Genomic DNA, 27,789 nt, shown 5'->3' with positions numbered 1-27,789 from the left:
CCGGCGAAGAGAGCAGGCCAATCAGAGAGTGGCACAGCACGCAAGCCCCAGTCACACCGCACCAATCACAGTCGCACACTTCATCAACCGACCGGCCGGACTGGCCAATCATATCCTTCTACGTCATCAGTGAGCCATCTGACCAATCACTGTTTGCTTGCGTCTCCTACCCCAGTGTCCAATCGCAACCCCAGGAAGGACAGTGATTTCACTACCGGAAACCAACTGAAAGGGACCTCTCACAGCAGCTCTGAGGGGTTAGCCAATCAGCGGCCGGCCGTGCCCTCCCCCGGCCAATCACGGAGCGGATGATACGCCCCTCTCTCATGATCCTCAAACGCACCAATCAGAACCTCGCTACTGAGACTGGCAGCGCGCGGCGCAGGGTGGGTCTTATTCCATCAGGAAAAGCCGGTCGGAGAGAGCTGCAGGAGCTGTTCCTGGGTCTCCGCCCACACTGCCCCTCCCCCGCACCCCCCTGCCCCAACGGTCTAGCACAAATTGACGGCAATATGTAAATCCCGGGGCTGGAGAGCACAGAGGGAGCGAGCCGGGCCCGACAGACAGACAGACACGCTCTAGCCGGGGGGCACGTGACGTGTGTGGCCCGGCGAGCGGAAGGAGCCCGGTGGCGGCCGGGGCAAGCACATCTAGCCTTTGTCTCGAGGCTGTCGGGGGCCAGCCAGCATCTCGTTGGTTTGCGAATAACGGCGAGCCAATGCGCATGCGTGGTTCGTTGCTACGTGCAGCAGCTGAGCGGCGCGCGCGGGACGGCTCTGGATTCAAATACGGAGCGGGGACCCCCCACCCCCCGGCCGACTCGGGGCCGGCCCGCGCAGGTGAGCGCGGGCAGCCTGGCCTAGCCTTCACCCCTTCTGCAGCCAGCACGCCCGGCCCGGCCCGGCCCGGCCCGGCCCGCCGCACCCCCAGTGCAGCCCTCCCCGGGCCGGCGGGGCCCGGAGCCCTGGCAACGCGCGGGGGGCGGGGCTCTGGGGAAGTGCGGGGGGCTGGGACGGGAGAAAGCCTTCCTCCAGCCCCCACGGGCCGGCTTCCCTGCTGGGGCGGTCCCGCCTCAGATCTTCCCCGGGCCTTGCCTGCGGAGAGTGGGGAATCCTGGGGGTGGGGAAGAGGCGATTGGGACTGCCCCTTCCCTTCCCTTCCCTCCCCCCCGCTGTAACGCCCGTTGCTGGCCCCAGCGGGCCTGCGCCTGCTGGTTTTGTTGGAAGTCGGGTCTACACTAGCGGGCCCGAAATGTGGTGCGTGGCCTCCCGTAGCAGGGATCATCCCTACCAGGTTGTTTTGCTGCGCCAGGCGCTGTACAAACCCAGAGCCAGACGCTGGCTCTGGCCCCCAAGAGCTGGTGGTGGCATAGGAGCCAGTGAAGCTGAGTGTTTTTCAAATCAATGGATGATGTTTTGTTTTGGTTTGTTTGTTTGTTTGTTTGTCAGGGAGGTAGTTCAACCCTAGATGTGGCACTCCCAGCGCCGGTTAAAATGGATCAGCCTGTGGTCCACCTCTGGGTGAAAACGGAACCCTTCATGGTGGGGGCTTTGCAGATCCCCCCTCCATCCAAGTTCAGCATGCACTATCTCCGGAAGATGTCCACATATGTCCGAACGCGTGCCAGCGAGGGCTGTTACCCACGCCTTTTCTGGCCTATGTGGCGGCACATTGCATGTGGGAAGCTGCAGTTAGCCAAGGATTTGGCCTGGCTCTACTTTGAGATATTTGACAGTCTAATGGAACGGACTCCAGAGGAGCGTCTGGAATGGGCGGAGATGGTATCCAGCTGCACGTCAGAAGAGGAACTAGAGAAGCAGAGGAATAAGGCATGAAATATAATTTTGTAATCTTTCTGTTGTGAACCATTTTAGGCATTTGAGCACAGGGTGTGCCAGTTGAGTCTATGTCGTTAGGGTCTTTTGCCACTCTGGCACAGTCATTTGGGATCATATCCAGCCCTTTGATCTGAGGTGTTGTACAATCGCATCTCCAACAGCCTTTTTCCCACACTCTTCATGGCAGGGAAGCCCTAATCATTCTGCTAATTGTGTCTGTGAATGCAGATCATGCTATCATTCAAGTTGTTAGTATTTTCTGTTTGCTGGGATAAATACCAGCAACAAGATCTGCATCTCAGAGTGACATTAATTCTTTAATGCTACTATAGCTTTTAATATATGCATATGGCTGGTATAACCAATTAAGACACCTCTCTAAAGTAAAACATTTGACATGAAAAAACCCCAGGGTATTGCTTTAAACCCTCAAAAGCGAGAAATATCCAGTCTGACTTGTTTCTAACACACTACTGTTTTACTGCACAACATAGGAAGATGTGCACAAAGGAGACTTCTGTAAAGGTGACCTGCAAACAATTTAAATTAGCCTAGTCCTTTTTGCTGCTTTGTATAAAAGAGATTGGAACATCTAAATTTTTTTTTCTGTTTGTTTCTCTTTATAAGGATTGTCAACTATTTTTTTCCCTCTGGTTTTGCTGGCTGGCTGACTTGTAGGGAGAAGGGGAAAAAAGAAAGATCTCAGGATGTAGGTTCCCCCACAAAGGGTGGGACCATTCAGCAAAGTCATACTATAACATGTTAGTTTGGTGTTAACAGAAACAAGATTTGAAGTCTGATTAAAAATCCACTTCTTTGTTTCTTGCCTCTTGCAATGTTTCATTTATTCTCTAGTCATCGTAAGGCTAGATGGGACCAAATTTGTAATGGGGCATGGGGGAAAGCAGAAGAAAGCTTTTGTCCTCCTTGTGGGGGGAAGGGGGGCCACGCATTTTGGGTTGTTTTTCTTTCATAAAGAAGCAAAAAAATAAAAATTAAATACATAAAAAAGCCCAAGTCCACTTTTGCCACATTTTTTGTTAAATTTTAAACACTTTTAGCATTTGTTGATTGTGGCCCAGGTGGAAGGGTCTGGATGAAGACTTATTCTTGTGGGAGGAACCTGACCTCATTTCCTTTGCTCTGTACTGGAAAAGCCAGTGGAAATTGTAGTGCTGTTCTATGATGCACTCATTTGTGGTGCAAAGAGGTATGCTAAGGAGTGCACATCTAAAAGATTCATGTGATAGTCCTGAAATCTGGAGAGCATAAACAGCAGGAGTCCTGAGGGTACCTTTCCTAGCTTAGGAGCAATTATCCATTAGTCATTTGCACTGGCCTTTTTAGTCTTGTGTTCCCCCACAAAGTATATGTGCTATTATCATAGTGGGCCTTCGGTAGCACTTGCAATAGTCAAGACTGCAAAACAGGTTTCTTTAGAACTGCCTTCTTGCACACTGTTCTCTGCAATGTACAGCCTTTAGGGGCAGGATTTGAACACAGGTCAGCCATTTGAGCTAGAGAGTGAAAAACGTATACCTATTTGAAAACAATTTTAACACACTCCCTGAAGATGACACTTAACTGGTTTTTTTTCTTTTTCTTTTTTTTAAATCAGGCACTTGATATTTTTCGGGGGGCCTAGTGCTTTTGTTTGTTTGTTTGGTGCCCCAAACGATGCATATTGAGTCCAAGGAAAAGTGGTGTTAGGAAATTATGGGCAAGTGGAAAAAGGTTTTGAGAATGAGTGTCTTTCAAAGGTTATCAAAGGCATGTGCAATGGTAAATATTGTAATGTAGATAGTGTGAGAGACTGAGTTTTTTGCCTGGTGTAATGTGTAACCAGTGAGGCTCGTAAAGGAGGGGTATGTATTTAAAAACAAACAAAAACCCTGTAGAAACCAAGCAGGCACCTGTCAAAACCTATAAACCTCCTAATCTCAGTGTGTATATGTAAGTAGAGCTTTTTTCAGGGTTATATAATAGCTAAGAGTAACTGAACATATCTATTTTTGTCAGGGAGTCACAATCAGGTGTGATATTGTAGATACCCTGTTGTCTAAATTCTGAAAGAATAGGCTCTTCAGTTGAATGATTGCATGCATTGGTCATGTTCTGCTATGTGTTAATAATTGTGTTCTCCTCTTGGCCAGCTGTCAGTAGACACTCTGCAGTTCCTGCTGTTCTTGTACATTCAGCAGCTAAACAAGGTTTCTTTGCGGACATCTCTGATTGGAGAAGAGTGGCCAAGTCCCAGGGCCAAATCTCAGTCTGCCAATCTGACTGGAAAATCCACCTGTCAAAATAAGGTATTGTTTGTAACTCTGTCCCCGCAGAGGTTACTGTGTGGAAGGGGCTGCAAAACCTTCACCTTAAAGTGGGATGGGGAACAGATCTGCTTTGTTGGGAGAGTGAACCCTGCCCAAGGTGATTTATGTATGCACCTGGAGGTGCACTTAATCAATTGAGCTAAACAATGAATGAGATTAAGATCATTTGGGGATGTTCACTGTAACATTAATTTTCAGAAATCTAGCTTGCCCGTAAAACTTGCTGCAGACTGAACTTTCACATCCAGTCTCAATCTGTGACCGTTTTTTTTTTTTTAAATTTTGCCCCAAAATCGTAACCCTTTAAATTAGAGGAGTGTAACAAAGCAGAAAACGTTCATTTTTTTTCCAGAGGCTGCTCCTCCCTAAGTACATGTTCAGATTTCTAGGGTAGCCGTTCACAGAGCAATGTCTGAGTAAGTTACACAAAGCTATGATTCAGAGCAATAGATAAGCTAGTCAAATATAATCAGATGCAGGTGGTTAAGTCTTGTATCTCACATTCAGAAGTGTCTGAAGTTAGCTAGGTAGGCCAATCCTGCTCTGCTGCCATATTTGAAAGTGAATTACAAACCAACAGCGCCACAATAGAGACACTTATGTGACCCGTGCCTTGAAAAAAGGCCAGCTGCCAGTGTCAGCAGGATTCTGTCATGAGTGTGACATCAATACCATACATGCTGTAGTGTCACGTGGAACAAGAATTGTTGTACTGCAAGTCAGGAGCATCTGAAACTAAAAATGGGGGAATAGTGGACTTTAAACACAAAGACTTATAATAGAAAAGGGGGAAAGTCCTTATCCAGGATATTGTACTGAATGCTGCTCTTCTCATGTACTGTTCAGGGCATTCAGCATCATTCTATAGTTGATGATTTTTGTTAACTGCAGTTCAAGTTCAAAAGTAGACTTGGTCATACTGCAAAGCCTCATGAGTATATAAAGGATCTGCCATATCTCTTTCAGAAGCTTCATTCCCCCACAGGGTAGGGGGGCTCTGTTCATTTGGGTTATCTTTTTGTGAACCATTGACAGTAACTTTATCTGGAATGGGTACTCCAGATGACTGTAACTCTCTGCATGGTCCAGTGAGGCCTGTCCAGCATAAGCTCATGTCTTTTAGAGTTTTCATCAGTGGCTGTTACACATTCTTGTCTTCCCTTGGTATGGAGACCTTCAGCATTTGAATTATAAGTTAATGATCCTTTCAGATGAGTGTTTAATGGGATTTTTCCTTGTAAGGGACTGTCTGAAGTTTTTCACACAGCTCCTCCTAAGTTAGTATTTGGTTGCATCTATTTTAAACATCTAGGTTTTAAAGTAACCATAATTGCTTTCTCGGAGGCTTAGACTATCAGATGTTCATTACAGGTCATTCCCACCCTCGTTTCCCAGTACCAGAGTTCATGAAAAGGTTCAGCAGAGTGGAATGGGAATCCATTTCCTTCTCCCATTCTAACTAATACAGTGAAAGGTTGGTTATGGCCACAGCAGGTAGGACTACTGAACCTCTTCCACTCTGAAGATGGCTAGTGGATCCAGTTTCCTTTAGGGCTTGTCTACACTCTCGGTTATGCCTGCAAAACCTTTTTCCTCTGGGCTGTGAAAAAAGCATCCTACTCCGAGTGATATAAGTTTTGCTGGCATAAACGTGAGTGTGGACAGCGCTATGTCGGTGGGAGATGCTCCCTGTCGACATAGTGGCTGCTGCTCACGTCGGTGGGAGAGCTCTCTAACCCTAACGTGGCTACACTCTTGCTTATGCCAGCAAAACTTATATTGCCCGGGGTGTGTGCTTTTTCACACACCCGAGTGACAAAGTTTTGCTGGCATAACCATGAATGTAGACAAGCCCTTATTTGCTGGGGGAATCCGTTGTGGGTAACAGCAGACCTGCAGACTTAAAGGAGCAGGGGAAGGAGTCTGTACTCTACTTCTACTACTTTCTCCATTTAGAGCTGCTGTGGGTGGGATCTGAGCAGGATGCAATGGATATTGCATTGGTAAAGTGAATCAGCCCTGTAAGAGCTCCTCTTTGTTTTTGTTTTGATTTCTAAGAACTGGGATGATTACACTCACCAAGCGTTTGTGCAGAACCACCTGTTGGATCTGCTGGAACTGCTACTGGACCCGGACCAGCTCACAGCCTCTTCCCATTCCACTCACAGTAGCCTGGTCTCTCCTGAAGCCGTTCGATCTCTCAGCTTTCTCATTGAAGGGACTGTTAACAAAACCAGGACTGTCCATCCCCTTCACGAGCTTGCTCTGTGGCAGCCCTTGCATGCGAAGAACGGCTACTCAAAGATTACCAAAACCTTCTCGTTCCCCAAGCTAGAGGCCTGGCTGAGAGTCTGCCTGACCGGGAGCCCGTTTGGGACATCTGCCTGCCTCAAGTCTGGGAAGAAACTTGCATGGGCGCAGCAAGGTATATGAAGGCCTTGGCTTTGCTCCTTAGTTTTAGGATCAACTTTCCACTCTCCTCTGTTCCTGTTGATCAGGAATCAGGTGTGTGAGCATTGGGTCTCTCTTGCCTGTCTTCTTTATAGGAGAGAAGGAGGAGTTCATAGCTGAAAGGGCTGGTCATGCAGAGTGCCTTCACCTCCTGTTTCCAGACTCTCCTATTTAACATTCATTACCCCCTTTCCGTTCTCTAATTTGCATGTGCCTCCCCCCTCCCCATTGTGCTTTGTGTATGTTGGCTATTGTTAGCAGACTATTATTAAAGATACATGTGTTTGTTTGTTTTTGGGAGTGTATTCTGCATAGCAAATACTAATGCCCAAGAAAGCAAAGGATTGATTGCACAGGCTAAACCCAGGGTTACGTGGAATCCCTGTGTAAGCTGCTCCATATAGCTCTGTCACTGTAATTCAGTCTTAACTAGTGTTACGACACTTCTGTTCCTAAGTGGGGGCTAACAGATGAAAGGGCCAGCTCTCTGGGTGTTCAGGTACTTTCATGGCCTCGGTCACTGTTGTATCTGAATGCCTCACAAACATTAATGAATTTATCCTCAAACACCCTTCAGAGATGGGTTGGCATTCTTACCCCCATTTGACAGATGGGAATTTAGGCACAGTGTAGATTAAGTGACTTGTCCAAGGTCGCAGAGTGCAGTCTCTGCATGTGTCTACGCTGTAGTTAGGAGGTGTTGACATAACAATAGCAGTTGAAGCTGTCGTGGCTGTTCAAGTATGTACCCAGGGTCTTGGACAGGCAGAGCTAGTCTGTGCTGCTGCCCATGCTGCTAAGGCTTCATTGCTGTGGTTACTTGAGCATGCTAGATCCAAGTGAGCTTAGGTATGTCTATGTGTGCTGCCACTCTCACCTCCTGATTGCTCTGTAGGCACACCCTGAGACAGAGCTCAAAATTGAACCAGACTTCATGGCATCGAAGCCAGTGCTTTAACTGCAAGGACTTCCTTTGTGATGGTGCCAAATGCCCATGGGCATCAGAATGAAGACTACTGATCTCATTTAACATGCAATTACAGGTTTTCAGAGAGAGAGAAAGCTAGGCCTTTGTGTTTCTCACACTGCATGGCAGGAAGAGTGGAAGAACATCCTGTGGTAACAAGGTAGTCTGAGGGCTGTATACCTACAGGGAGTGTGCCACTGGGTAAGAATACCTTGGAACAGATATACCCTTATTCCTTGGAACAGACATACCCTTATTCCTTCAACACAGTGGTGAAAATCTGCCAGTGGCTGTAAATCTCAGCTTGGCAGAAAGAGCCCTTGTGTTGAAGAAGAATCTTACAGAATGAGCTGAGACCTCCTAGATAATCCCAAGCAGCAGGGTGGCCCTGTGGTTTTGATGGAATATTTATTTTGTGGCTGCCAGGTGAAATGTGGTGAGTGATGTGATGTCATGGTGTATGTGCTTAGGAAGTGTTTTCAAACTTTCCTTTTTGTGCTTTTTTTTTCTTTTGCTAATGTGTGTAATTTTTTCCTTGCAGTTGAAGGAACAACCAAGAGAGCAAAGATTGCCTGCAATACCCATATGGTTCCTGAAGTTCACCGCATAGTGGTGATGAGCCAGGTCTATAAACAGACGCTGGCCAAGAGCTCAGATACCCTGGTGGGTGCTCATGTGAAGATCCATCGCTGCAATGAATCTTTCATATATCTGCTGTCCCCTTTACGGTGAGTTCTCCTGGGATGCAGTAAAGCATCTTTGGGTGGGGTTGCACAGGTATTTCCTGGTTCCCCTTAGACATGGCAATCCTACTTGAGCAGTGTGTGGCCCTGTGCCGTTCTTGGGCTTCCTGGCTTACTTGTGTTCTTTCTCCCTTTCAGATCTGTGACCATTGAGAAGTGCAGGAATAGCACTTTTGTCCTGGGCCCTGTGCAGACAGCCGTTCACCTTCACAGCTGTGATAACGTCAAAGTCATTGGCATCTGCCACCGTCTGTCTGTCTCTTCTACAACAGGCTGCACCTTCAACATTCTCACACCTACACATCCTCTCATTCTCTTGGGTAACCAAGCAGTGACTTTTGCCCCTTACCACACCCATTACCCAATGCTTGAGGACCACATGGGCCGGACAGGCCTGGCTACAGTGCCTAACTACTGGGATAGTCCAATGTTGGTGTGCAAAGAGAACAGCGATGTGAGTGTCTTCAGACTTTTACCCCCCAATGAGTTTTATACCTTTGTTATTCCTTTCGAGATGGAAGGAGATACGACAGAAACGCCTGGGGGGCTGCCACATGCATACCAAAAGGCACTGAGTCAACGAGAACAGAAGATACAGGTCTGGCAGAAAACTGTGAAGGAGGCAGGACTGACCAAGTGAGTAATTGGCTTGGGGGGAGGCTTGTATATTTAATGCTCTGAAACGCAACTTGTCCATACAAATAGAAATCTCTGACTCAACATCAATGAACAAAAATGCCCTTGGATGAGGTCTGCTTATCTAGTCTGTGATTTGTGCATGGGTGCACTGGAGTGTGAGGAACTGATAGGATTTGGTATCCTGCTTTTGTATTGAAAACTCCTGCCATCTTATTTGGTTTTAAGGAAATGTGTTGTGGGGGTGTATGGTTTTATTCCAAGTTCTCAAAATACAGGAAAAATCGTGTAACCATTTTATGAAATGAAGCAACACACATACTGTGGGATTCACTCTAAATATATTGACTCCTCAAACACAAAATGAGAAGCTTGCAGTTCTGTAAGTGAAACATACTAACAGAATCAAGTCTTCAGCCTACTTAGTATGCTTTTGTAACTGATATACATGTTTACTTTCTGCTTTTTCAGCACCTAATCTGTTACGAAGTTTTGAATAAGTTAAAACATGTTCATTTGCTCAATTGGCTGGATAGGCATGCAAGGTTCTATATAGTGACAGTTCTGAATTTAGCTGGCCCTGTCTTCATAATTTTATTCTTGGTATCATTTTGATGCAAACAGACTGCAACATAACCTCCTTCACAAACCCACAATGGAGGTAGAAATCTGAATCTTCAATTTTAAAGGCTAGAAGAGAAGGAAGCAACCCTAGCGTATGTTCAAGTCATCTATGTTCAGCTGCTTCTTTTCCTGTTCTGGGCTCAGCCTAGGGCTCCTATATTTTGAATCAGTTATGTTAGCCCAGTCATGGAGAGATTCTATAGCTTCTCTGAATTGTCTTTAATTTTGGATGGTCCCAGTTCTCAGTTTAGTTAGATGAAGCCAGCTTTCCAATGAGATTGAGTAGTATCATTGGTCTAAGATTTTGTCATGGGTAATTTTAGTAGAAGTCACAGACAGGATGCGGGCAATAAACATTAAATCATGGAAACCAGAGCCTTGCCGCCTGTGGCTGAAGTTGTGGCGGTCACATAAAATCACGTGACAGACTCGTAGCCTTAGGTATAATTGCTTGTTTGCGCTCGAAGAACCTTAGGACCAGAATAACAAGTCATTCAGGACAGAGGTAAGGAAACAGCAATGGGGGGAAGTCTGCATGGTTTATGTCAACACCAGCAGTCTCTCTTTCAGAGCTATTATAAATAATAGTTTTTATTTGGTGAATTCAATCTCCCAGTGTGGGCGATGGGGGAACCAAACCCAACAGCTTTGTTAGCCATGGTAAGGTGTAGATCTGTTGCTTATTTTCAGTGAGGATGGAAAAGGCTACTCGTTTGGATAGCCAAGGAGAGAGGTTTGGCAGTGTGGTGTGAATGTTTATAAGATTGTATTTCACTTGCTGTGTTGCTGCTCTGGTGGGTTTCAGGGATCAGAGGAAGCAGTTCCAAGTGCTGGTGGAGAACAAATTCTATGAATGGCTGATTCACACAGGACATCGTCAGCAGCTGGACAGCCTTGTGCCTCCTGCAGCAGGCTCCAAGCAAGCAGCAGGATAGGATGCTTTCCTTTAACAGAAGGAAAGGAAGGGTGAGTACGGGGACAGTTTCTCTCGTGCTACATGATAGAGAAGTTGTCATACTTCACATACATTTGTGTGCACATGGTATCCAGATGGGGAAAATGAGTGTGAAATTGTGTTCCATGGGCCTCTTCCCTACAGTCTCCGATCTGGCTTTGGTTTTCAGTTTGAGCCAAAATCTCCCCTGAACTTCTGTCTGCTCACTTGTGCACTCCACTTCCTTCCATCCCCATGGCCTTTCTGGCTGAAGAGCTCTGTATGGATCTCTGATTTCAGTTTCTGAAGGAATAATGTTGAAATGAAGTTGAAGCACTTCACTTACACCTCTGGTCTGTGTATTGTATCTGTCTCTGACAAATCAGTGGGCAGGTGTCCGCTTAAACAAAATGTGCGCTTCAGACACGGTCTGAAACCAAATCAGAACAGCCTAGTTGTTCAGATGCTCTTACTTGCCCATATCTCCTGTTGCTCAGCAGGTATCTAAGGGCTTGTCTACATGGGGGTTTAATCCGCATTAGCTCTAGTTAGACTGGTGTGAAAATGCCTGTGTACTCACGATGCAGTTCATTAGAACTCGGTAATACCGTGAGCTCTGGAATCCTCTCTCAAAGTATATTATGTTTGACGCAAATTGAGTTAGTGCAGTTGGCTGCCATGCACTACTTTGGCAGTCCTGGTATCCCGTGTTGCTGTGCATGTGTCCATTATTGACTTATCTGTTTACCTGTGCACCCTCCATTGCTCTGGGGTCAAGTTGACTGGATATTCCTTCCCCCATTTAAAAACTGTCATGGGAACAAAATTTGCCTATTTGCTCCTGGATTCAGATATATCAGCATCCCTTCACACTCCAGCAGCCTTTACAACATGCCTCGAACAGCCGCTTGGAGCCTTGCTGAGCCCCAGATCGCATTGCTATTTGTGTATTGTATCTCATCGCTATCTGAAGGTCAGTGCAGCAAGCTCTTGTGGGCAGCCACCAGATTAAGGATCTCTTTGTGGATGTGCCTCAGTAGATGTCCCTGAGAGGCCACAACCAGGATGCTGACCAATGCTGGATAAAGAGCAAACCACTCAGGAGGACTTAGATTAAAGCCTGGGGTGCCAGGAAGAGGACCAGCAGTGGAATTGTATTCTGCCCATTTCTTGAGGCGCTGGATGGGGTTTTGATCAATTACATCATTACCAACCCGAGGAGCTTCTGGACCCTGATGCTCCCCCTGTAGATCCCAGACAAGCAGCAAGAGTCATCAGAGGAAGAACACAAGGAGAGCAGTGAGGGCCTCTCCCCAGAAAGTCAGGATCTCTTTGGGATTTAGGACCCTGGTTCTGGCTCTGTGAGTGATTCCCAGCCAGAAACCCAGGCTGGGACTGAGGATGCAGATCCTATGGAAGGAGCTTTGGCATGTAATCTGTCATTACAATTTATTATTGTTCTACTACCCCACTGTGCTAGTTACTGAGCCAAGTGCCTCATGGCTGCCGCAGCCTTTTTTGGTGGTTGAAAGCAGGGAGCCTTTGGGTCCCCAGCCTCTGCGTCCCTTTCTCGGCCCACGTTTTCAAAACGCTGTCTTCTCCAGCTGGGCATTTCGCTTCTGTCTCAGGTTAAAGCCTCAGACATCAACTCTTTACAAGCCTGTGCCATGGAGGGCATATACTATCTACACTATTTTCATGGGCGGCATGTGACACCTGTCTTTGGGGAAGCGGGGCAGGAGAGTGGGGCGGCACCGACCTTCTCCCTGTTCTCCTGTTCACGCTCCACCCCTGACCTTTACATGCCCCTGCAGGAGGAGTTGGCTCAGCCTGCCCCAGCGCCACAGCTACTGCCCTCCAGCATGTAGACGTGGCCCGGGCTATGCCCTAAAAGTAACTAACAAGCACCCGCCCTCCCTACCTGGTGGCGTGGAGCCCAGCCGGTGCGGAGGGTTCAGATAGGCCTGCTCCTGCTCAGTCCCCTCCTCTGCCCGCTGCTTGTGCATCTTGGGGGAGAACCCAAACTCTTAGCGGTGACTTCTTTGATGCTTCGGAGAATTCTTTCCCATATAATCTCTCTTGAATTTCCAAGTATTGGTGCACAAAAAGCCAGGCACTTGTCCATGGTATAGGTACCATCACCACACATTTCAAAAGACGAGGAATTGTTTGTTAAATCAAACTGATCATGCTCTGAGTTTTTCTCTAGCAAGTGTTGGCTTGGGGATGGGAAGTCGTTGAATTGCTGGTGATTGCATGGTTGGAGTGAAATTTTGTTTTTGTTACAGTGTTCTGAAGACAGATGGTGATGATTTGAAGGTGGTTTCCAGTTAATACTTTGGGGCCATACTGATTAGACACACCTGTGCTGATGCTAATGAATTAGGAGATCCGGACCATGAATATCCACGTGAGCTGGACTCTTTTTTTTTTTTTTTGTCCTGCTGAGGACATCATTGCATCATCTTGCCCCTTCCCAGGAAGTGGAATACGTCAACATGTGTCCTATTAACCCCACCCAGCTTCAGGAGGAAACCAGACGAAGATTGTATGGTAAGGGAAAGTGGTGCAAGCTTGTGCTTTGCTATGGTCCTCTTAGGCAAGAGGCGGGGTGCAGAGTTAAAATTCTAGGCCTGGTGTGAAGCTGGCTGCAGGGTCACCATGGCTGTTGTATGCACCTGTGTGAGGCAGAGCTTGTTGTTCCCCTTCTTAAATGAAAAAGCAAATGTTTGATTTTCCCCCCCCCCCCCCTTCCAAGTGTATAAAATTCACTAGAGTTATTTTTATGTGGAGATGCTTTAGCACTTAAAGGATGAACTTTCATGAAATTGCCTATGTCTCTTTCTTTGCTGCCTCCTTGCGTCTGTGAAGTTTCAATAAATGGAATTCCGAGCCAAGCCAGGGATGCTGCCTAGGGAAAGATTTCTGAGTAACAAGGTGGCTAGGGATAGAGGGGGCTCAGTCTCCCAGATCTGAGCACCCCACCCCAGCCCAGCTTAATGGGCAAAGCTCCGCCGCTAGTAGTTCCAGGGCCAACCTGACACTAAGCTGTCTGGCTACCAAGTAGCAGGATGAGCAAGAAGAGTCCCCATGGCAGCAGCAGCAGGGGTGAGCCAGGCCCCAGCATCGTGCAGAGTCTGTCCTGTATGTGGCCAGCGCTGGTGTGGTGGGGGCAAGTCCTGCTGCTGCTGCCTGTGAACAGAATTGGAGCTGGTGCCAAGCCCCCATTAACCCCCCCAACCCCTGCTTAAACCATCCAAACCCCTGCTAACCCAGCCCCAGATAACTCTCCAACTTCCTACTCCCCAACCACCCAAAGCCGCCTCCCGTCACATCATACTGCCCTGCCATGCCAGCCTTCATCTCCCCAAATAAATACCCCCATAAACCATCGCCCTGCCTAACCCACCCCCCAAGCCTTTCCTCCGTTCCCTAAAGCCTCCCCTGGCACTGCTCATCATTTCCCAATAAATCCACTTCTTAAAATCTCATCCAGCCTCCAATCCCCACAACCTCCCTCTTCACCCCTTGTTTACGTATGGGCCTGCTGCTGCTCCCAGCATTCATGGCCATCTGCCCTAGAGATCAGCCACACACTGGAAAGCAGGCTCTGATAGTTTGACTCGGCACCCCACCACTACAAAGAATACTTTCACCAGTCACCTATGGTCCTAGCTCCTGTGTTGCTCTTATGAAGTGTAAACCTGATCATGTTCTCTTGGTGGGAAAACGCTAATTCCCTTCGCAACAGCAGGTGAGACTTCAGTCCTGCAGCTCACTGAATTTAGTATCAGCAGTGGCATCCCTGTACAGCAGTAGTATGACCTGAGCAGCATTTTCTGTCACCATTGTTTCAGCTTCTCCCAGTTGAAAATCGCCTGGAGTGGGCTTCATCCTCATTTTCTGCTATCGAAACAACCAGTCTCTAAGCGTGTTTTCTAAAAGCCCCGCAGCTGGCCGAGGTCGGCTCACTAGGCCTACAGGGCTCAGGCTATAGGGCTGAAAAATTGCTGTATAGATATTAGGGCTTGGGTTGAAGCCTGAACTCTGGGACGCTGCAAGGGCAGAGGGCCTGAATGTTTACACTGTGATTTTTAGCCCCACAAGCCCGAGTCAGCTGACGCAGGGCTGCCGGACATTTATCCAAGTGACCAGTTTGCAATTAGTGAGGCAAACTGTTGCCTGGTTGGTTGATTAAATGTAACACGGCAAGGTGTTTATCTTAACCACCCAACTGGCAAATGTGAAACCAAACGTGAGGGATCCAAGGAAAATAGCAGGATCTTATGCTTTAGCTGTGATGTCTGCTGGAACTATGCATGCATTAGTCAGCGTTTCTAACAGCCTCCTATCGCCAGTCAGTGGGAGAGAGAAGGGGGCATTTGAGAGGTATGTTTTGAGGAGAAACAGTGGGGCTCCCATGCCCATCTGGTGCAAGTTGATCTAGCTCCATTGACTTCAGTGGAGGAGCCATCGGATTGACAGCAGCTGGTGATCTAGCCTTCAGCTGTTCAGCCAAAACTCTCCTAGCCAAACACTCTCCTAGTGTTTGTTTTGCATGAGTAACGAGTGAAGGAAGGACCTTAGGCAAACCCAGCTACACCCTTGAGTTACTACCCAGTCCAAAGTGGATGATGATGATTCTGTCTTGCACATTTTCAGGCTGATGATAAAAATCTAATTTGGCAACCCAAACCCATAGCCTTGTAATGTCACAGCTTTGCCCTGCACAGGACAACTTAGTCAAGCAAACTCCTCCCCCCAACAAACGTGGATGTCTGTCCTAGGTCCGGGAAAGAATGGAGGTGTTGGCTCTGAGATTCACCTACCCAGCATTTAAATGGGGAACATGGGGTAGCAAAAGGGAATCCAGCTCTGGGACTAATATACCGAGCCACTGTACCACCTTTCAATAGGAGCGAGTCCTAGTCTGGATGCTGGGATCTTCATAAACAGCTCTTGGATTAACGACGGTGAATGCACTCACACCCTGCTAGTAAAAAACCAGTGTGTGGAATGCCCATACCCTGATACTTCAAGGATTAGGCAGAGAGGAAAATGAGATGCTATTGAAAATGAGATATTATTGGGAGGATCTCTGGTTCAGCCTGTTGGCATTGGGGTGCCTCTGGAGTTTGCAGGGTTTGAAGGTGTGACTGTGTAGATGGCAGCATGTAGAATCATTGGGATGAAATGGATCCATTCTGACAGACTTGAACTAATAGCAATGTGGTTCAGGCTCTGCTATGCCAAATTCATCTGCTCTCTTTGTCTCTCTAAGCCTTTGGCTTGGTGCCGGCAATAGCTGGAGAGGTGCTTATAACAGAGAGTGATTTTTGGGGGGCACAGACACCTGTGCTTCCTGCTTTGTCCCTCCCCCTCTGATCGTGGTAAGTATTTACCTTGCTCAATGTATTCAGTAATGTAAGGGTGTCCCTAAGAAGGATGGTCTTGAGGTTGAATCACAGGCAATCTTAGTTCTGTGCCTGGCTCTGACACGAACTTCCTGTGATACTGTGGACACCTCACTTAATCCCTCTGTACTTCATGCCCCTCGTTGTCAAATAGGGATAACAATACCTCCCTTCCCTGGGTATGTCTGTTAATATTTGTAATGGCAGCTTGAACCCCTTGAATAGAAGGTGCTATAGTAAAAATACCTAGGTCTTACCTAGCGATCTGTAGATCTCAGTGCTCTACACAGGTCAGTATCGCTATTCCCATTTCACAGTTGGGGAAACTGAGGCACAGAGAGACATGGTCACCCAGCAGACCATTGGCAGAGCCAGGCATGGAATCCAGGTCTAGTGAGTCCCAGTCCAGTGCTCTGTCCACTAGGCTGCACTGCCTAGTACATGTTATCACTGCTGCACAGACGTTCCTGCTAAGATCTTTCAAATAGTGTCCTCTAAGCAGAGGCTGTTCTTTCCAGCTCTCTTCCCACCCTTCTACTGAGCATGTGTTTATGATCTCCCCACTGCACCCTGCAGCACTTGAGAAATGTTTTCACAAATCTTGGTCCCTTTTTACAGAGGGGTGCAAGGCATAAGAACCCTGGATTCTAGTCGGCTATCAATCTTTTTTCTAGCATGTTCAAAGGAGAGAGAGCAGCCAAACTGTCGCATCCCCTTAGGCAGGGGGCTTTTTAGTTGGAATGTTTTTGGCCGAGTTCTGATGTTCTGGCTCAGCAGACCATTCAGCTCCGATGATGCAACTGCAAAAAATAAAGGGTGCAGCGAAGCCTCCCTTTATTCCATAATCCTGTTTGCTTTTCTAGAAACCATCCATAACCCTCGAATCACTGACTCAATTTTTGGATCCCATTCTCATGACAAAGCGAATGTCTGGAATAAAGGAGCCGGTTATAAAAAGGGGCCCCCAGATTCTGGCTCTTTGCAGTTGCTTCTGGAATTCCTGCAGCAGCTGGGGTGTGGTGCTTGGAACGGAAAATGTCCAAAACAGGATCTAGGGTGAGTTTGTTTGCATATCTTTCAGATGGGAAGAGATGAAATTTAGGAAGCTGCTTTTGTTTACAAACTTGGCAGAAATGCAGGAAGAGCTTAGGGGTAATGGAACAGAATTTAGAACAGTGGTAGGAGAGTCTGATTTTTCTCTGAAAGAAGATCAAGTTAGAGGATGAATAAAAAGCGTTTCAGAAATGTATGTGGCTTTTCCACTGGGGACAGGAGCTTGTTTGCTCGTTGCTGACGTTGTACGTTAAATTGTGGGGAGCATGAGGCTCTAGTGTCCTCCGAAAGGAAGGATTGGGCCAGTGGTTAGGACACTAGCTTAGGACGTGAGAGACCGGAGTTCAGTTCCCTTCTGTGCCATAGACTTGCTGTCTGACCTTGGGCAAGTCACTTAGCTTCTTTGTGCCTCAGCTCGGCACCTGTATAATCGGGACACTAGCACTGCCCTGTTGCCCTGTCTCGTGGGCTGTTGTGAAGGTAACTGCATTAGCGATTGTAACTGGCTCATGCTATGGTGATGGGGGCCCCACATAAGCACTCAGGCGATATCTATTACCTGAAATACATTATATGCTGGGGAGACCCTACCTTGGAGTTCGGGCTGCTAACAGATTAGAGTTATACTCAGAGATTGGTGGTTTGAGAGGCTGGAATTTCACACACACACCTTGTATTTCAGGCTGCTGAGCTACTGGCACTGTGTGGGTATTGTCAGCCCATTGCAGAGATGGGCAGAGAGTTTAGAACCGCAATCCAGAATTCACCTGTGACTTCCCTGCAGGTGAGAAGTGAGTCTGCTCTAGATAGAGCTGAACTCCCTCACCTGAAATGAGGATCTCTGTCCACATGCAGTGAAGTCAGTGTGTGTGAAAGGAGCTTAGTGGAGGGCTGGTGGGAAGGAGCGTATTCTTTACATGTTCCCATCAGCTCTTCTCAGGAAGGCTAAACATACTGATCTTTATGATTAGTCCATTCTCTGCCCTGTGGTCATAGCCTTTAGGGGTTCTCCAGTTTCTTGGTGGTCATGTTTGAAGATGGAGGGGGAACAGCAGCCTGAAAAGAGGAGCAGTGAATTGTTCTCTGACTACAAAACTTTGATTTGCTTGGTTAAAGTAAATTGGGGGTGGGGGTGGGGGGAGGAGAATCAAATATATTTTGCAAATTTTCACTTTTGAAAATGTTTTTAACTGGCAAAACAAAATGGTCATGTAGTGGCACAATGGTGTAGGAAGTGAATCATACACAGAGACTGTGAGAACTATGAAAGGGTGAGTGTTAGAGGACAAATCATGCAGGTAATAGATATGGCTCTGATCATGCAAACATGCACGTGCTTAGCTTTAAAGCACATGAACTGCCCCATCGACCTCGCACTCCGTTTGGAGGACTGGAGCCTAAATGTCTACCTGTGTTACTAACCACCCCTGAAATAATTAAAATGACAGAGATTTGAACCGAACTAGCTTTTTTCCTATTGATGGTTTGTTTACTTTTTGCATTTCCCTTAGCTTGGATAATGAAAATAGACCATTTCATTCAGCAAAATTAAAACAGAACTGCGGTGTCTGGGTTGCAAACAGCAGTTTTTATTACATTGACTTCCCTGAGGCTACTCGCTGTTCTAGGGATGATTGGTGGCACAAGGCCTCTTAGGATTGGGCCTACTGCAGGCAATTTAAATGTAAGCAATACTCCCACCTCCCTTTTTTTTTTATTGCATCTTTCTTTGAATGTCATTCAAACGGTTCCAATAATATTGGGCTTTGTCATTTTCTCCCCTGGCAGTCCTCTTTAACCGCTCACATTTAATGGTGCACATTTATGTTACAGGCAGCAGCTAAGGAGTCAGTCTTGTTCAACTGGTGCGGTTTCAACTAACGCATGTTTGCTTCGGTGACAGCATTTGCAGCGTCCCCTCAGCCTGACTCTTGGCTCCTTTTGCCCAAGAGCCATTGACTGAGAAGTTGCCACATGTTTGGGATAAGGAACCTCCCCTCTCTCTGCTTGTGTTTCAGATCACGTTCTATGAAGACAAGCATTTCCAGGGCCGTCGCTATGAGTGTGACAGTGACTGCCCTGATTTTCACACCTACCTAAGCCGCTGCAACTCCATCCGAGTGGAGGGGGGTGCCTGGGTTGTCTATGAACGGCCTAACTTTGCAGGGAACATGTACGTTCTGACCCAGGGCGAGTACCCCGAGTACCAGCGCTGGATGGGCCTTAATGACCGCCTCAGCTCATGCAAAGTCATTCACTTAGTAAGTCTGTGACCTTCCCTTCCTCTACCCGCTCTTCCCCAAAGTTCCCATGTTGCTGCTGCTCCTCCATAATACAACAGATGGGATAGTCCTAGGTATACTTGAAAACTAACTGTCAGAATCCCAACGGGTGACATGGGACAATTTCTTTCTGCATCATCAGTAGGTTGTAATCTGAGAGGCAAGGGAAAAGCCCCAACCCTGGGAAGACAGGAAGAGAAAGGGAGAGTAAGAAAACCTTCCCAGGAAAGCCATGGTGTTTTCAGGTAGAACCCGGCTGCAGTTCTATTGAAACACTGTAGCAGCTCAGTCTAAACCACAATGCAGGGAAATGCTCTGAGCTTTCCCATGGCCCTGTGCAGTGGCAAAGACGTTTGATATCGACTGATAAAGAGAAACTCCCCCACTGATTTCAATGAGAAAAACAGTTTGCTTTGAGCAGGTTGTGGGTAAGTTTCAGTGGTTACATCTAAAAAAAATCCAGGTGTCAGTGTTCGTTTTGTTCAGAAATAACGTTGCTGCAGTTTGCTTCTAGGCAGCTGGGGTTTGGAATTTGTCCAGGAGTGGTGGTTTGCTCCTCTGCTCTTGTTCCTCTTCGTTGCAGACAGAGTTTGCAGCAGCTGGTGTGTACGCTGGTTGGGATTTCCCTAAGCACCCATGTCAGTTAGGGGCACAAGCGCCTGGGGAATTTCAATCAGTGGGATTTGTGCTCCCAACTCAGTTGCTTTGGAGAATCTCCCTTGCACTGACTGTGGCCCCCTGGGTTTGTCTGAACCTTTGTAACTTGTTTCCTGCGCCGATCCCTTCTCGAACCAATCTCCCTGTCATTCAGTTTCAGTGTGACTGGCATTAGAGAGAGGAGTTGGCTGGCAAAGGTGGGGCGCAGGTAAGGGGATGGTTCGCAGAGGAGCGCTCCGCCAGTGAGGGGTCGCAGGTGCCTGACTTTGTGCATAGATCCTACACCCCATCTGCCTAGTTAAAAGAAGGTTAATTGAAAACAAAACTGCTTTCCCCGCCTCCCACGGCTTAGAAGTATGTTTGGATACGCAGAGGCAGTGTGCTGACTGCTTTCCCCCTTGAATCAACTGAAAACAGACTTCCTCCATTGCAGTCAGTCAAATTTCTGGCTTCTTTCTAGCGTGTGCAACCGCGATGGAAGGAGCATGTTCTCTAGGGCAGGGGCTGCAAAGGACCATGATGATGGTAAATAAAGCCAATTCCATTTTGATTTCAGACTTTTAGTAGAGGGCGATTCTCCACTGCACTGAGTCTTCTCGGCTGGCAGACTGGCAGCAGACAGGAGCAGTGGGCGGCAACAACTCCTAAAAACAAGGGTTCAGCAGAACTTCCTTGCTGGGCTAGAGCTTTGGGAAGGGCTGTTCTGGTTTCTCAGGGTCTTTAGCACACCATGGGTAGCAGAGTGAGTTAGAGCAGCCCTGAGGCTGCTCTCAATTACCCTGGGGGCCAGATAGCCACCTCCCCCCCAGCTGCCCGAGAATAGAAAGTGCAAATGGGGACCTTTAAGCCCCCCTCTCACCTGACCGAAGTGCAGAAACAACGTATCTAGGCATTGGCTCTAAGATTTCTCATTCTGCCATGGTCACAGATCTCTCCCTCCAAGCATTTCAGTAGCGCCTAGGCTAGCCAGCACTACTTGAGCACGGGGCTTGGCCTTCGGAAATTCTGGCTGTGCACACGATTACCTGCTCTTCAGCAGGAATGGAGATAAGCTCTGTCCTGTAGCTTGCTCTGGCACCCAGCTCACCCTGCCGAGTCAGCAAGGGCCAGCACATGTTCACTAGTGGTGCAAAAGAAACAGCTGAAGCATATGGTGGGAGCAGGGAAAGGAGGAGCTCTGGCTTCCTTCCAGAAGCTTAGAGGCAGGGAACATGGGCACAGCCTGGCATTGAGGCTAACTGTGTCTGACTGGGTAACTGAGGGTAGAGCAACAAAAGGTGGGTACCCCTGCGTACAGGCAAAGTGACCCTGAGCAATGTGCAGGTAGTTTCCCTAGGGCATCCCCCTGCCTCACTACGCTGGGTGCTCCCATTGATCTAAAAGGAGAGCGCAGTTCTTGGTTGGCTGTTTTGCCCTCCTCTTAAAGCAAGGCTTTGCTGCTTCCTGCCAGCGTAAGGTACACATTGCCATGACTAGACTGTGAAAAGTCACCAGTGGCATTCATGTGACCACCTCCCCTGGAAGGAAATAAGACAGGTGCATCAGAAATACAGGACACAACTCCTTTTTAAAGGGGCACAGCTCAGCCGTGTTTCACTGATGGTACGACGCATCCCTTTGCATCATCTTTCCTGTGTTTGTTGCTTGGAAAATGTTTTTATCTGGTCAAATGCTAAGTCGTAGCTCCATGTTGCAGCTGGCCCATGAAATATTAAATGCAGATCATGCTGAGGGGCCATTCTCGGGGTCATGCTGCAGGCAATCATTGTGCTTAAAGGTGATGCTGTATATCACAGCAGCATAAACTGAGGCAATAAACCGGTACCCTGGCCTGAGGAGGGAAATCCAAACAAATACTGCACATTTCTGTCTTCCATGGGCCTGGGCAGCTGCCTCAGCATCTTACACCCAGAGCCCACCTTCCTGTAGGGGACTCTAGCACACCAGGACTTCCCTCCCAGACAAGTGGGCGGGCTCAGCAAAGAACACTTCCTTCCCTGCCCCTGATCTCTGAGAGCTGCCACTTCCCACTTGCTTTATCAGCCAAGTAGCCCTGCTCATGTTTTATAATTAAACACTGTGTGGAAAGATTTAATGATGTGTTTAATTCTGACCTTTAGCCCAGCCAGCTGCGAACTGATTTGAAGTTTTTTGTCCTCCTGCACTGCTTCCCCCAACCTCCAGATTAATGCTTGAAAGACCCAGCCTGTGGGTGCCCTCAGCTAGGGGGCCGGTAGATGAGTGTGAGCTCTGGGAAACGCCTCCTCGTGGGCATTGGGTTCCAGTACGTCCAAGGGGGCAGTGAAGCGCTCCATTCCCATGGGGATGGAGAGAGGAACTGGCTACCCTGAGGAGGGGCTGTTCACCTCCATGGAGAACAGTGGTGTTCAGGCTGGAGATGGTGATAACAGAGCAGGGGAGGGTGGGATGAGGTGTGCTGAGCTGCACAAGAAGCTGCATCTTAACATACGTGCAGCATGTAAGGCTATTCAGCGCTTCAAATCTCAGCACATATAATGCCTTGTACACGTGAAATGCTAACACAGGCCGTGTTGTCAACTCCTTACCCACTTCCTGGGCTGGGGCCTGCTCTGGTTCTGAGACGTGCAGCAGCCCAAGAGTTGAAGCGGGCAGCCTCCCACCCCGAGGGAATCTGTTTAAAACCCTGAACTGCAGCCACTGCCAGCCATGCTGCATCTCTTAGCGATCACCAGCCGTGCCCCATCCACTGCCCCTCTTGGGGGCTTGGACGCTGAGCCTGGCTCTGCCCTGCCTGGCCCCTTGCCCCGTCTTTTCCATCCAGGCAATGGGGCTCCCACCGTGGGCACAGCAGGAAGGCAGTGGCTAGCACCCTCTGCAGATGGGCTACACGAGATGTAAAGCAGAGGGGAAACAGCCCCTCAGCTTCCAGGGACATGCTCAAGTGAAGGGGCCGCTACTGGCACAGGAATAAAATTCACAAGGAGGTGGTGGGAGACCCCATGGCCACCTTGCAGTGCAATAGCCTAAGCTAGGTGAACTGCAAAGGCAGGAGATTGTTTTGGTAGTGCCCTTCCTTTTATAGTCCCCAAAGTTACCCTTCCCTATTCAATGCACTCCTATCATCTGCATTCCCCAGGGTTGGAGGGCAGGAAGGTGTCCCACCCTTTCTTTGTAAAGGTGCCTGTTTAATTGTCCGCAATTGTTAATTGCTCATAAACAGCGCAGTCACACGCAAACCTCGGGTCTCCGCAGCCAGCGGCCTTCCAAGCCCCCCATCCAAAGCTGCTGTGACCCGAGGAAGGGGCTTGCACAGGCAGGCAAGGAGCGAGGGAACTTGCAGCTGGTGCTACGAAGAGTTGTGGGAGGGAAATAGAAACGCTCCACTGTGTAAATCAAGCCCTAGCTACCGAGGGGTAGGACGAAGCCTAAGGAGGTAAATTCTTTTACATCGGTCTACTGTGGGGTCCTTTACCTGCCTCGGAAGCATCTGACTGTTGTCAGAGACGAAATTCTGGATGAGAGGGACCTTGGGTCCGATCCGGCCAGGCAGCTCCTGTGTTGAGAGGAGAAGGAGCTGGAAACGCCCGGCTGCACCCAGCCACATGTGATTCTCTGTCTCCTGTTGCAGCCCAGCGGAGGCCAGCACCGGATTCAGGTTTTTGAGAAGGGGGATTTTGGTGGCCAGATGCACGAATCCACGGAGGACTGCCCTTCGGTCATGGACGAGTTCCACATACGGGAAATCCACGCCTGCAAAGTGCTGGAGGGGGCCTGGGTTTTCTACGAGCACCCCAACTTCCGGGGCAGGCAGTACCTCTTGGAGAAAGGGGAGTACCGCAAGCCCGTTGACTGGGGGGCTGTGTCCCCAACTGTCCAGTCCTTCCGCTGCATCGTAGAGTAAGGGCTGGCGGAGCTCCGCTGTGGGGGCCGACCCCCCTTCCCAGGAAAACCAAGTGGAGTCTGAATAAAGCGAGTGGCTGACGCAATGCGGCCCATCCTGCTTATTTACTGGTAGGGCTTGGTGGTCTGGCCAACCGCCCTTGCGCTAGGGGCTAGACTTTTCCAGGGGTGGTTGGAATTACACCCCTGCCCTCAACCCATCCGGACCGCCGGGGGAGGGGGTTGGCCGTGCACTGGGGCAGTGCAGTGCTGCCAGGACTACTGCCTCCGTCACCCAGAGGCCAGGATCGGGGTGGAGGTGCCCTTCCAGCCCATGCAGCCTTTGGGCTCTCTGGGACCATTGTTCCCCTGCAGCCTCCCCTGGCTCCCTGCTGGCCTCTAGTGCTGAGGCCTGGCTCCCCCAGGCCAGGGCAAGATAAGCAGCTGCCTCCGCCCAGGGCCACAGCGGCAGGTTGGGCCTCATGTTGCAGCTCAGTACCATAGAGCCGTGGCCCAGTAGCTGTGGGGCCACAGGAGGCCCCAGCGCCTCACCGAACCCAGTCTGCTCTGGCCTGCTACCACACTGGGCACGGGAGCCGGGGCCTGGCACCTACCTCGGGAGGCAACACAGCAGGTATTTTGCAGGGCTTGTGCCCCTTTAAGTAGCTCCCTGCGGGCCCCTCCCCAGCTGCACCTGGCCCCTCCCCTCCCCATGCCACCCATGCCCCTCTTCCTGCCCTGTGCCAGCCCCTCCCCATGGCACCTGTGCCAGGCCCTCTCCACTTTGTGTTAGTCCCTGCCTTTCCCAGCCTCTGCCTGGCTAGTCCTGCTGGGAGCCCTGACCCTCAGTGCCCGAGGCCTGATTCTCCATGGCCATGCACCTTTGGGGGCCTGCGTATTCAGTTCCTGTCCTCGCTCAAATCCTCTGCACTCGCTCCTGGGGCTGTGGCTACAGCTGGTTCCTCACTTGCCGGCAGGTATGGGCAGCCCCTGGATCAGGCTGTGAGTGGCAGGAACCGCTGGCCACAGGATACAGCACTGGGGGCTGGCCGATGGGTTAGCACCAGACGTGTGAACGAGCAGTGACTGGACACCTACCACAGGTGAGAGCGGGTGGGCCATGTGCCTGCTGGGCTAGCCTCCCGCAGCACGATGCACCCATCCCGCCAACAGCTGCCAGCGGGGATCAGGCCTGCCCCACAGGCTGGAGGGGAGACTCCACCGAGATGGGGTGCAAGGAGAGCCAGAACGAGGGGGGACTTGGGGAAACAGACATGGGGAGGGGGAAGGAGAGGTAGACCCAAGGAAGAGGACAGAAAGTGGGAGATGAAAAAAATGGGCACAAAGGTGAGAGAGAAAATGGGGGAGCAAGAAGAATGACGTGACGAGGCACTCAGGAAGAAAGGGCAGGAGAAGTACATAGCTTAGGTGGAAGCCGGGGCAGGTTTGTATTCCTCTTGGGTCTAGAGACCCCAAACAAAACCAGGGCCCCACTGTGCTGGGTGCTGCATGGACACACCGACAGCTCCAGGGGTGGGCTCTGCCTCTGCAGATGGCTGGAGCGCCTACCCTGGACCAAACAGGCCTGCTTGCCTCCTTACAGCTGAGCGCGTGGGGTACATCTCTCTGGGGCTGGGGACTGATACCTAGACACCTCCTGTGCATCCCGAGCTGCCGTTGACAATCACATTCCCTTGTCAGCATTTCGACCCTTTGGGCATGGCCCACACGTACACTCGGCCTAGAGCAGCCATGCAGGTAAGGCCAACCCTGGCGAATGCCAGAACCACTGGGGCCAAAGTTAGTTGTTGCTTGAGAAGTGGCTAAACCCCCTAGACCCCGAGGGACCATTCTCAAATGTAGCAAGTTTTCCCCAGCCCAAACCAGTCCATCCGACCCTGCTCCTGCCCTGGGCCCAGTTCCCAAAGAGGTGCCTTTCTTCTGCATGCCACCGGGTGTCAGCCTGGCTCTGCTCGGCCCATCGGAAAGTCGCCCAGCGGTGTAATCACTCACCTTTCCCGGGCAATGCATCAGCTCCGGCAACATAACAAATGTCCGTTTTGCAGGGCATTTTCTCTGCCAGGGACCCTGGGGAGCCGGCGAGCTTTTTGCATCTCAAGCCAGGGGAGCGGGGGACTTTGGATAATGATATTCGCTGGTTAAAGAGAGCCCCTTTAGCAATGGCCCTGCGGTCTCTTCCCATTTGATAGATGAGGTTATTATGGAGCAGTGAGGCAGGTTAAGTGATATTTGTCAGGTGTTGCAGTGACACGGGCCCCGTGAATATATTAGTAAGTGGTGGGGAGGGAGCACGTGGGGAAGGGTCCCACTCCAGAGCAGAGGGGCTCTGCTGGGCTGTAGGTGGGTGGCGTGCCCTGGTTATTGGCAGGCAGTATGATCTCATGGCTTGGCAGGCCGGGGGGCAGTGGTGGCCTATTCCCCAGCTGGACAGCCAGGGAGCTGAAGAAACCCCTCCTCCCCATCTTGGAAGGGCGCATAGGGTTTCCCCTGGCTCACACGACTCCCGCCCGCTAGCTAGGCCTGAGCTGCACAATCCAACGCTCTTTATCCTCACCCCAGAGCGCCGTGTGCAGAGGGGCCCAGTGACGGCTGCAGGCTGCTCCTTGCTGGCTGCAGGGACGATTCATGCGGGTCGCTCCCCAGAAGGGTATTGTGCTCTCTGCCCCTGCTGCTTCCCTCCTTTGCCCTGGGCTTTTCCCACTGAGACTCATCTGTCCTCCTCCTCCCTTTCTCACCCTTTGTTGTCTGCTCCTCCTTCCACATCATCATTCCTCCGGTCTGCTCTTCCCCCTCAACCCTCCCTCTTCTCCCCCCTTCCATTCTCTCCTCGATCCTATACCCCATCGCTCCCCCCCTCTGTCGCCATGGCCTGTCCCCTGGGTCACTGCCCCCGCGGTGCAGACTGCCATCATGCTTCAGCAGCTCCTTGCCTTTGGGGAAGGATTCTCCCACTGGAGCGCTCATCCCTGCGCTTGTACCGTAGAGTCCCCCTGGGACTGGCAATCTCTGCCACATGGCAAGAAACACAGCGCGTGCAGGGCCAGTCCCCCAGCCTGCCCGCCCGCCCAGCCACCCGCCTAGCTCTTGGCATGTGGTGGTGGAGCATCCCCGTGCACCCGGTGGGGTCCCGGCCTGTACACATGCTGCCTTCCCATGCACACAGCTGGTTCCTGACACACTCATCACAGTGTGGCTCGCTTCCTGCGCACACAGTCGGCATCTTTCCGTGCCTTTGTCAGGGCCCCCCCTCTTCTCCCTTTGTCTTAATGAGAGTGTGAGATTACCGAGGGAATGTCCTGTCTTTTTATATCTGTCTATCGCCTACCGCGCTTGGGTGTTCTGTATAAATAGAGCTGGGCAAAACCTGCACGGAAATTTTGAAATTGGAAAAAAAACTAGGAAACACTTTGGCAAAGTTTTGCATAGATTTCCCCCTCCCTTCTCATTTTTCCACCAGTTGCTGAGCCGGCCAAAATTTTGACTTTCAAAATGTTATGAGCACCTCATAGCGAGATTTATTACCTGACCCAAGGTCCATATCGAAGGGGGCTGTTATTAAGAATCAGAGAATCCTAGAAGATTAGGGTTGGAAGGGACCTCAGGAGATCATCTAGTCCAACCCCCTGTTCACAGCAGGACTAACCTCAGCTAAATCATCCCAGCCAGGGCTTTGTCAAGCCACAGCTTAAAAACCTCTAAGGATGGAGATTCCACCACCTCCCTAGGTAACCCATTCCAGTGCTTCACCACCCTCCTAGTGACAAAGTTTTTCCTAATATCCAACCTAGACCTCCTCCACTGCAACTTGAGACCATTGCTCCTAGTTCTGTCATCTACTACTACTGAGAACAGCCTAGCTCCATCCTCCCTGGAACCCCCCTTCAAGTAGCTGACGGCTGCTATCAAATCCCCTCTCAAGAGAACAGCTCATGTGGAAACATAGTAATGTTAATATTTTAAATGACTAACCATTGTGTT

The 27,789-nt window shown here is 49.7% G+C and overlaps 2 protein-coding genes across 2 annotated transcripts; both read left to right on the top strand.

Moving 5' to 3' along the window:
* Positions 1 to 722: 722 nt before the first annotated feature.
* Positions 723 to 13,342, top strand: TBCCD1 (TBCC domain containing 1). The gene is made up of 8 exons (XM_067538727.1): positions 723 to 839; positions 1,449 to 1,829; positions 3,992 to 4,147; positions 6,227 to 6,593; positions 8,128 to 8,314; positions 8,468 to 8,965; positions 10,395 to 10,555; positions 12,812 to 13,342. Exons 2-7 carry the CDS (start codon positions 1,494 to 1,496, stop codon positions 10,522 to 10,524), a joined length of 1,674 nt encoding a protein of 557 aa, XP_067394828.1. The 5' UTR covers positions 723 to 839; positions 1,449 to 1,493; the 3' UTR covers positions 10,525 to 10,555; positions 12,812 to 13,342.
* Positions 13,343 to 19,013: 5,671 nt separating this feature from the next.
* Positions 19,014 to 23,889, top strand: CRYGS (crystallin gamma S). The gene is made up of 2 exons (XM_067538729.1): positions 19,014 to 19,251; positions 23,540 to 23,889. Exons 1-2 carry the CDS (start codon positions 19,162 to 19,164, stop codon positions 23,810 to 23,812), a joined length of 363 nt encoding a protein of 120 aa, XP_067394830.1. The 5' UTR covers positions 19,014 to 19,161; the 3' UTR covers positions 23,813 to 23,889.
* Positions 23,890 to 27,789: the final 3,900 nt, after the last annotated feature.

Source organism: Emydura macquarii, unplaced genomic scaffold (assembly GCF_026122565.2).
Source record: "Emydura macquarii macquarii isolate MOO-44397 ecotype Brisbane River unplaced genomic scaffold, CSIRO-AGI_Emac_v2 contig_499, whole genome shotgun sequence".
NCBI lineage: Eukaryota > Metazoa > Chordata > Testudines > Chelidae > Emydura > Emydura macquarii.
This window is presented reverse-complemented; position numbering and strand designations above follow the sequence as displayed.

What these genes read in the sequence shown, in the direction of transcription:
- TBCCD1 (XM_067538727.1), top strand. Translation starts at nt 1,494, where the DNA reads ATGGATCAGCCTGTGGTCCACCTCTGGGTGAAAACGGAACCCTTCATG. An exon ending in TAGAGAAGCAGAGGAATAAG is followed by an intron (nt 1,830 to 3,991) that starts GCATGAAATATA and finishes CCTCTTGGCCAG; the next exon opens with CTGTCAGTAGACACTCTGCA. An exon ending in TATCTGCTGTCCCCTTTACG is followed by an intron (nt 8,315 to 8,467) that starts GTGAGTTCTCCT and finishes TCTCCCTTTCAG; the next exon opens with ATCTGTGACCATTGAGAAGT.
- CRYGS (XM_067538729.1), top strand. Translation starts at nt 19,162, where the DNA reads ATGTACGTTCTGACCCAGGGCGAGTACCCCGAGTACCAGCGCTGGATG. An exon ending in CATGCAAAGTCATTCACTTA is followed by an intron (nt 19,252 to 23,539) that starts GTAAGTCTGTGA and finishes CTCCTGTTGCAG; the next exon opens with CCCAGCGGAGGCCAGCACCG.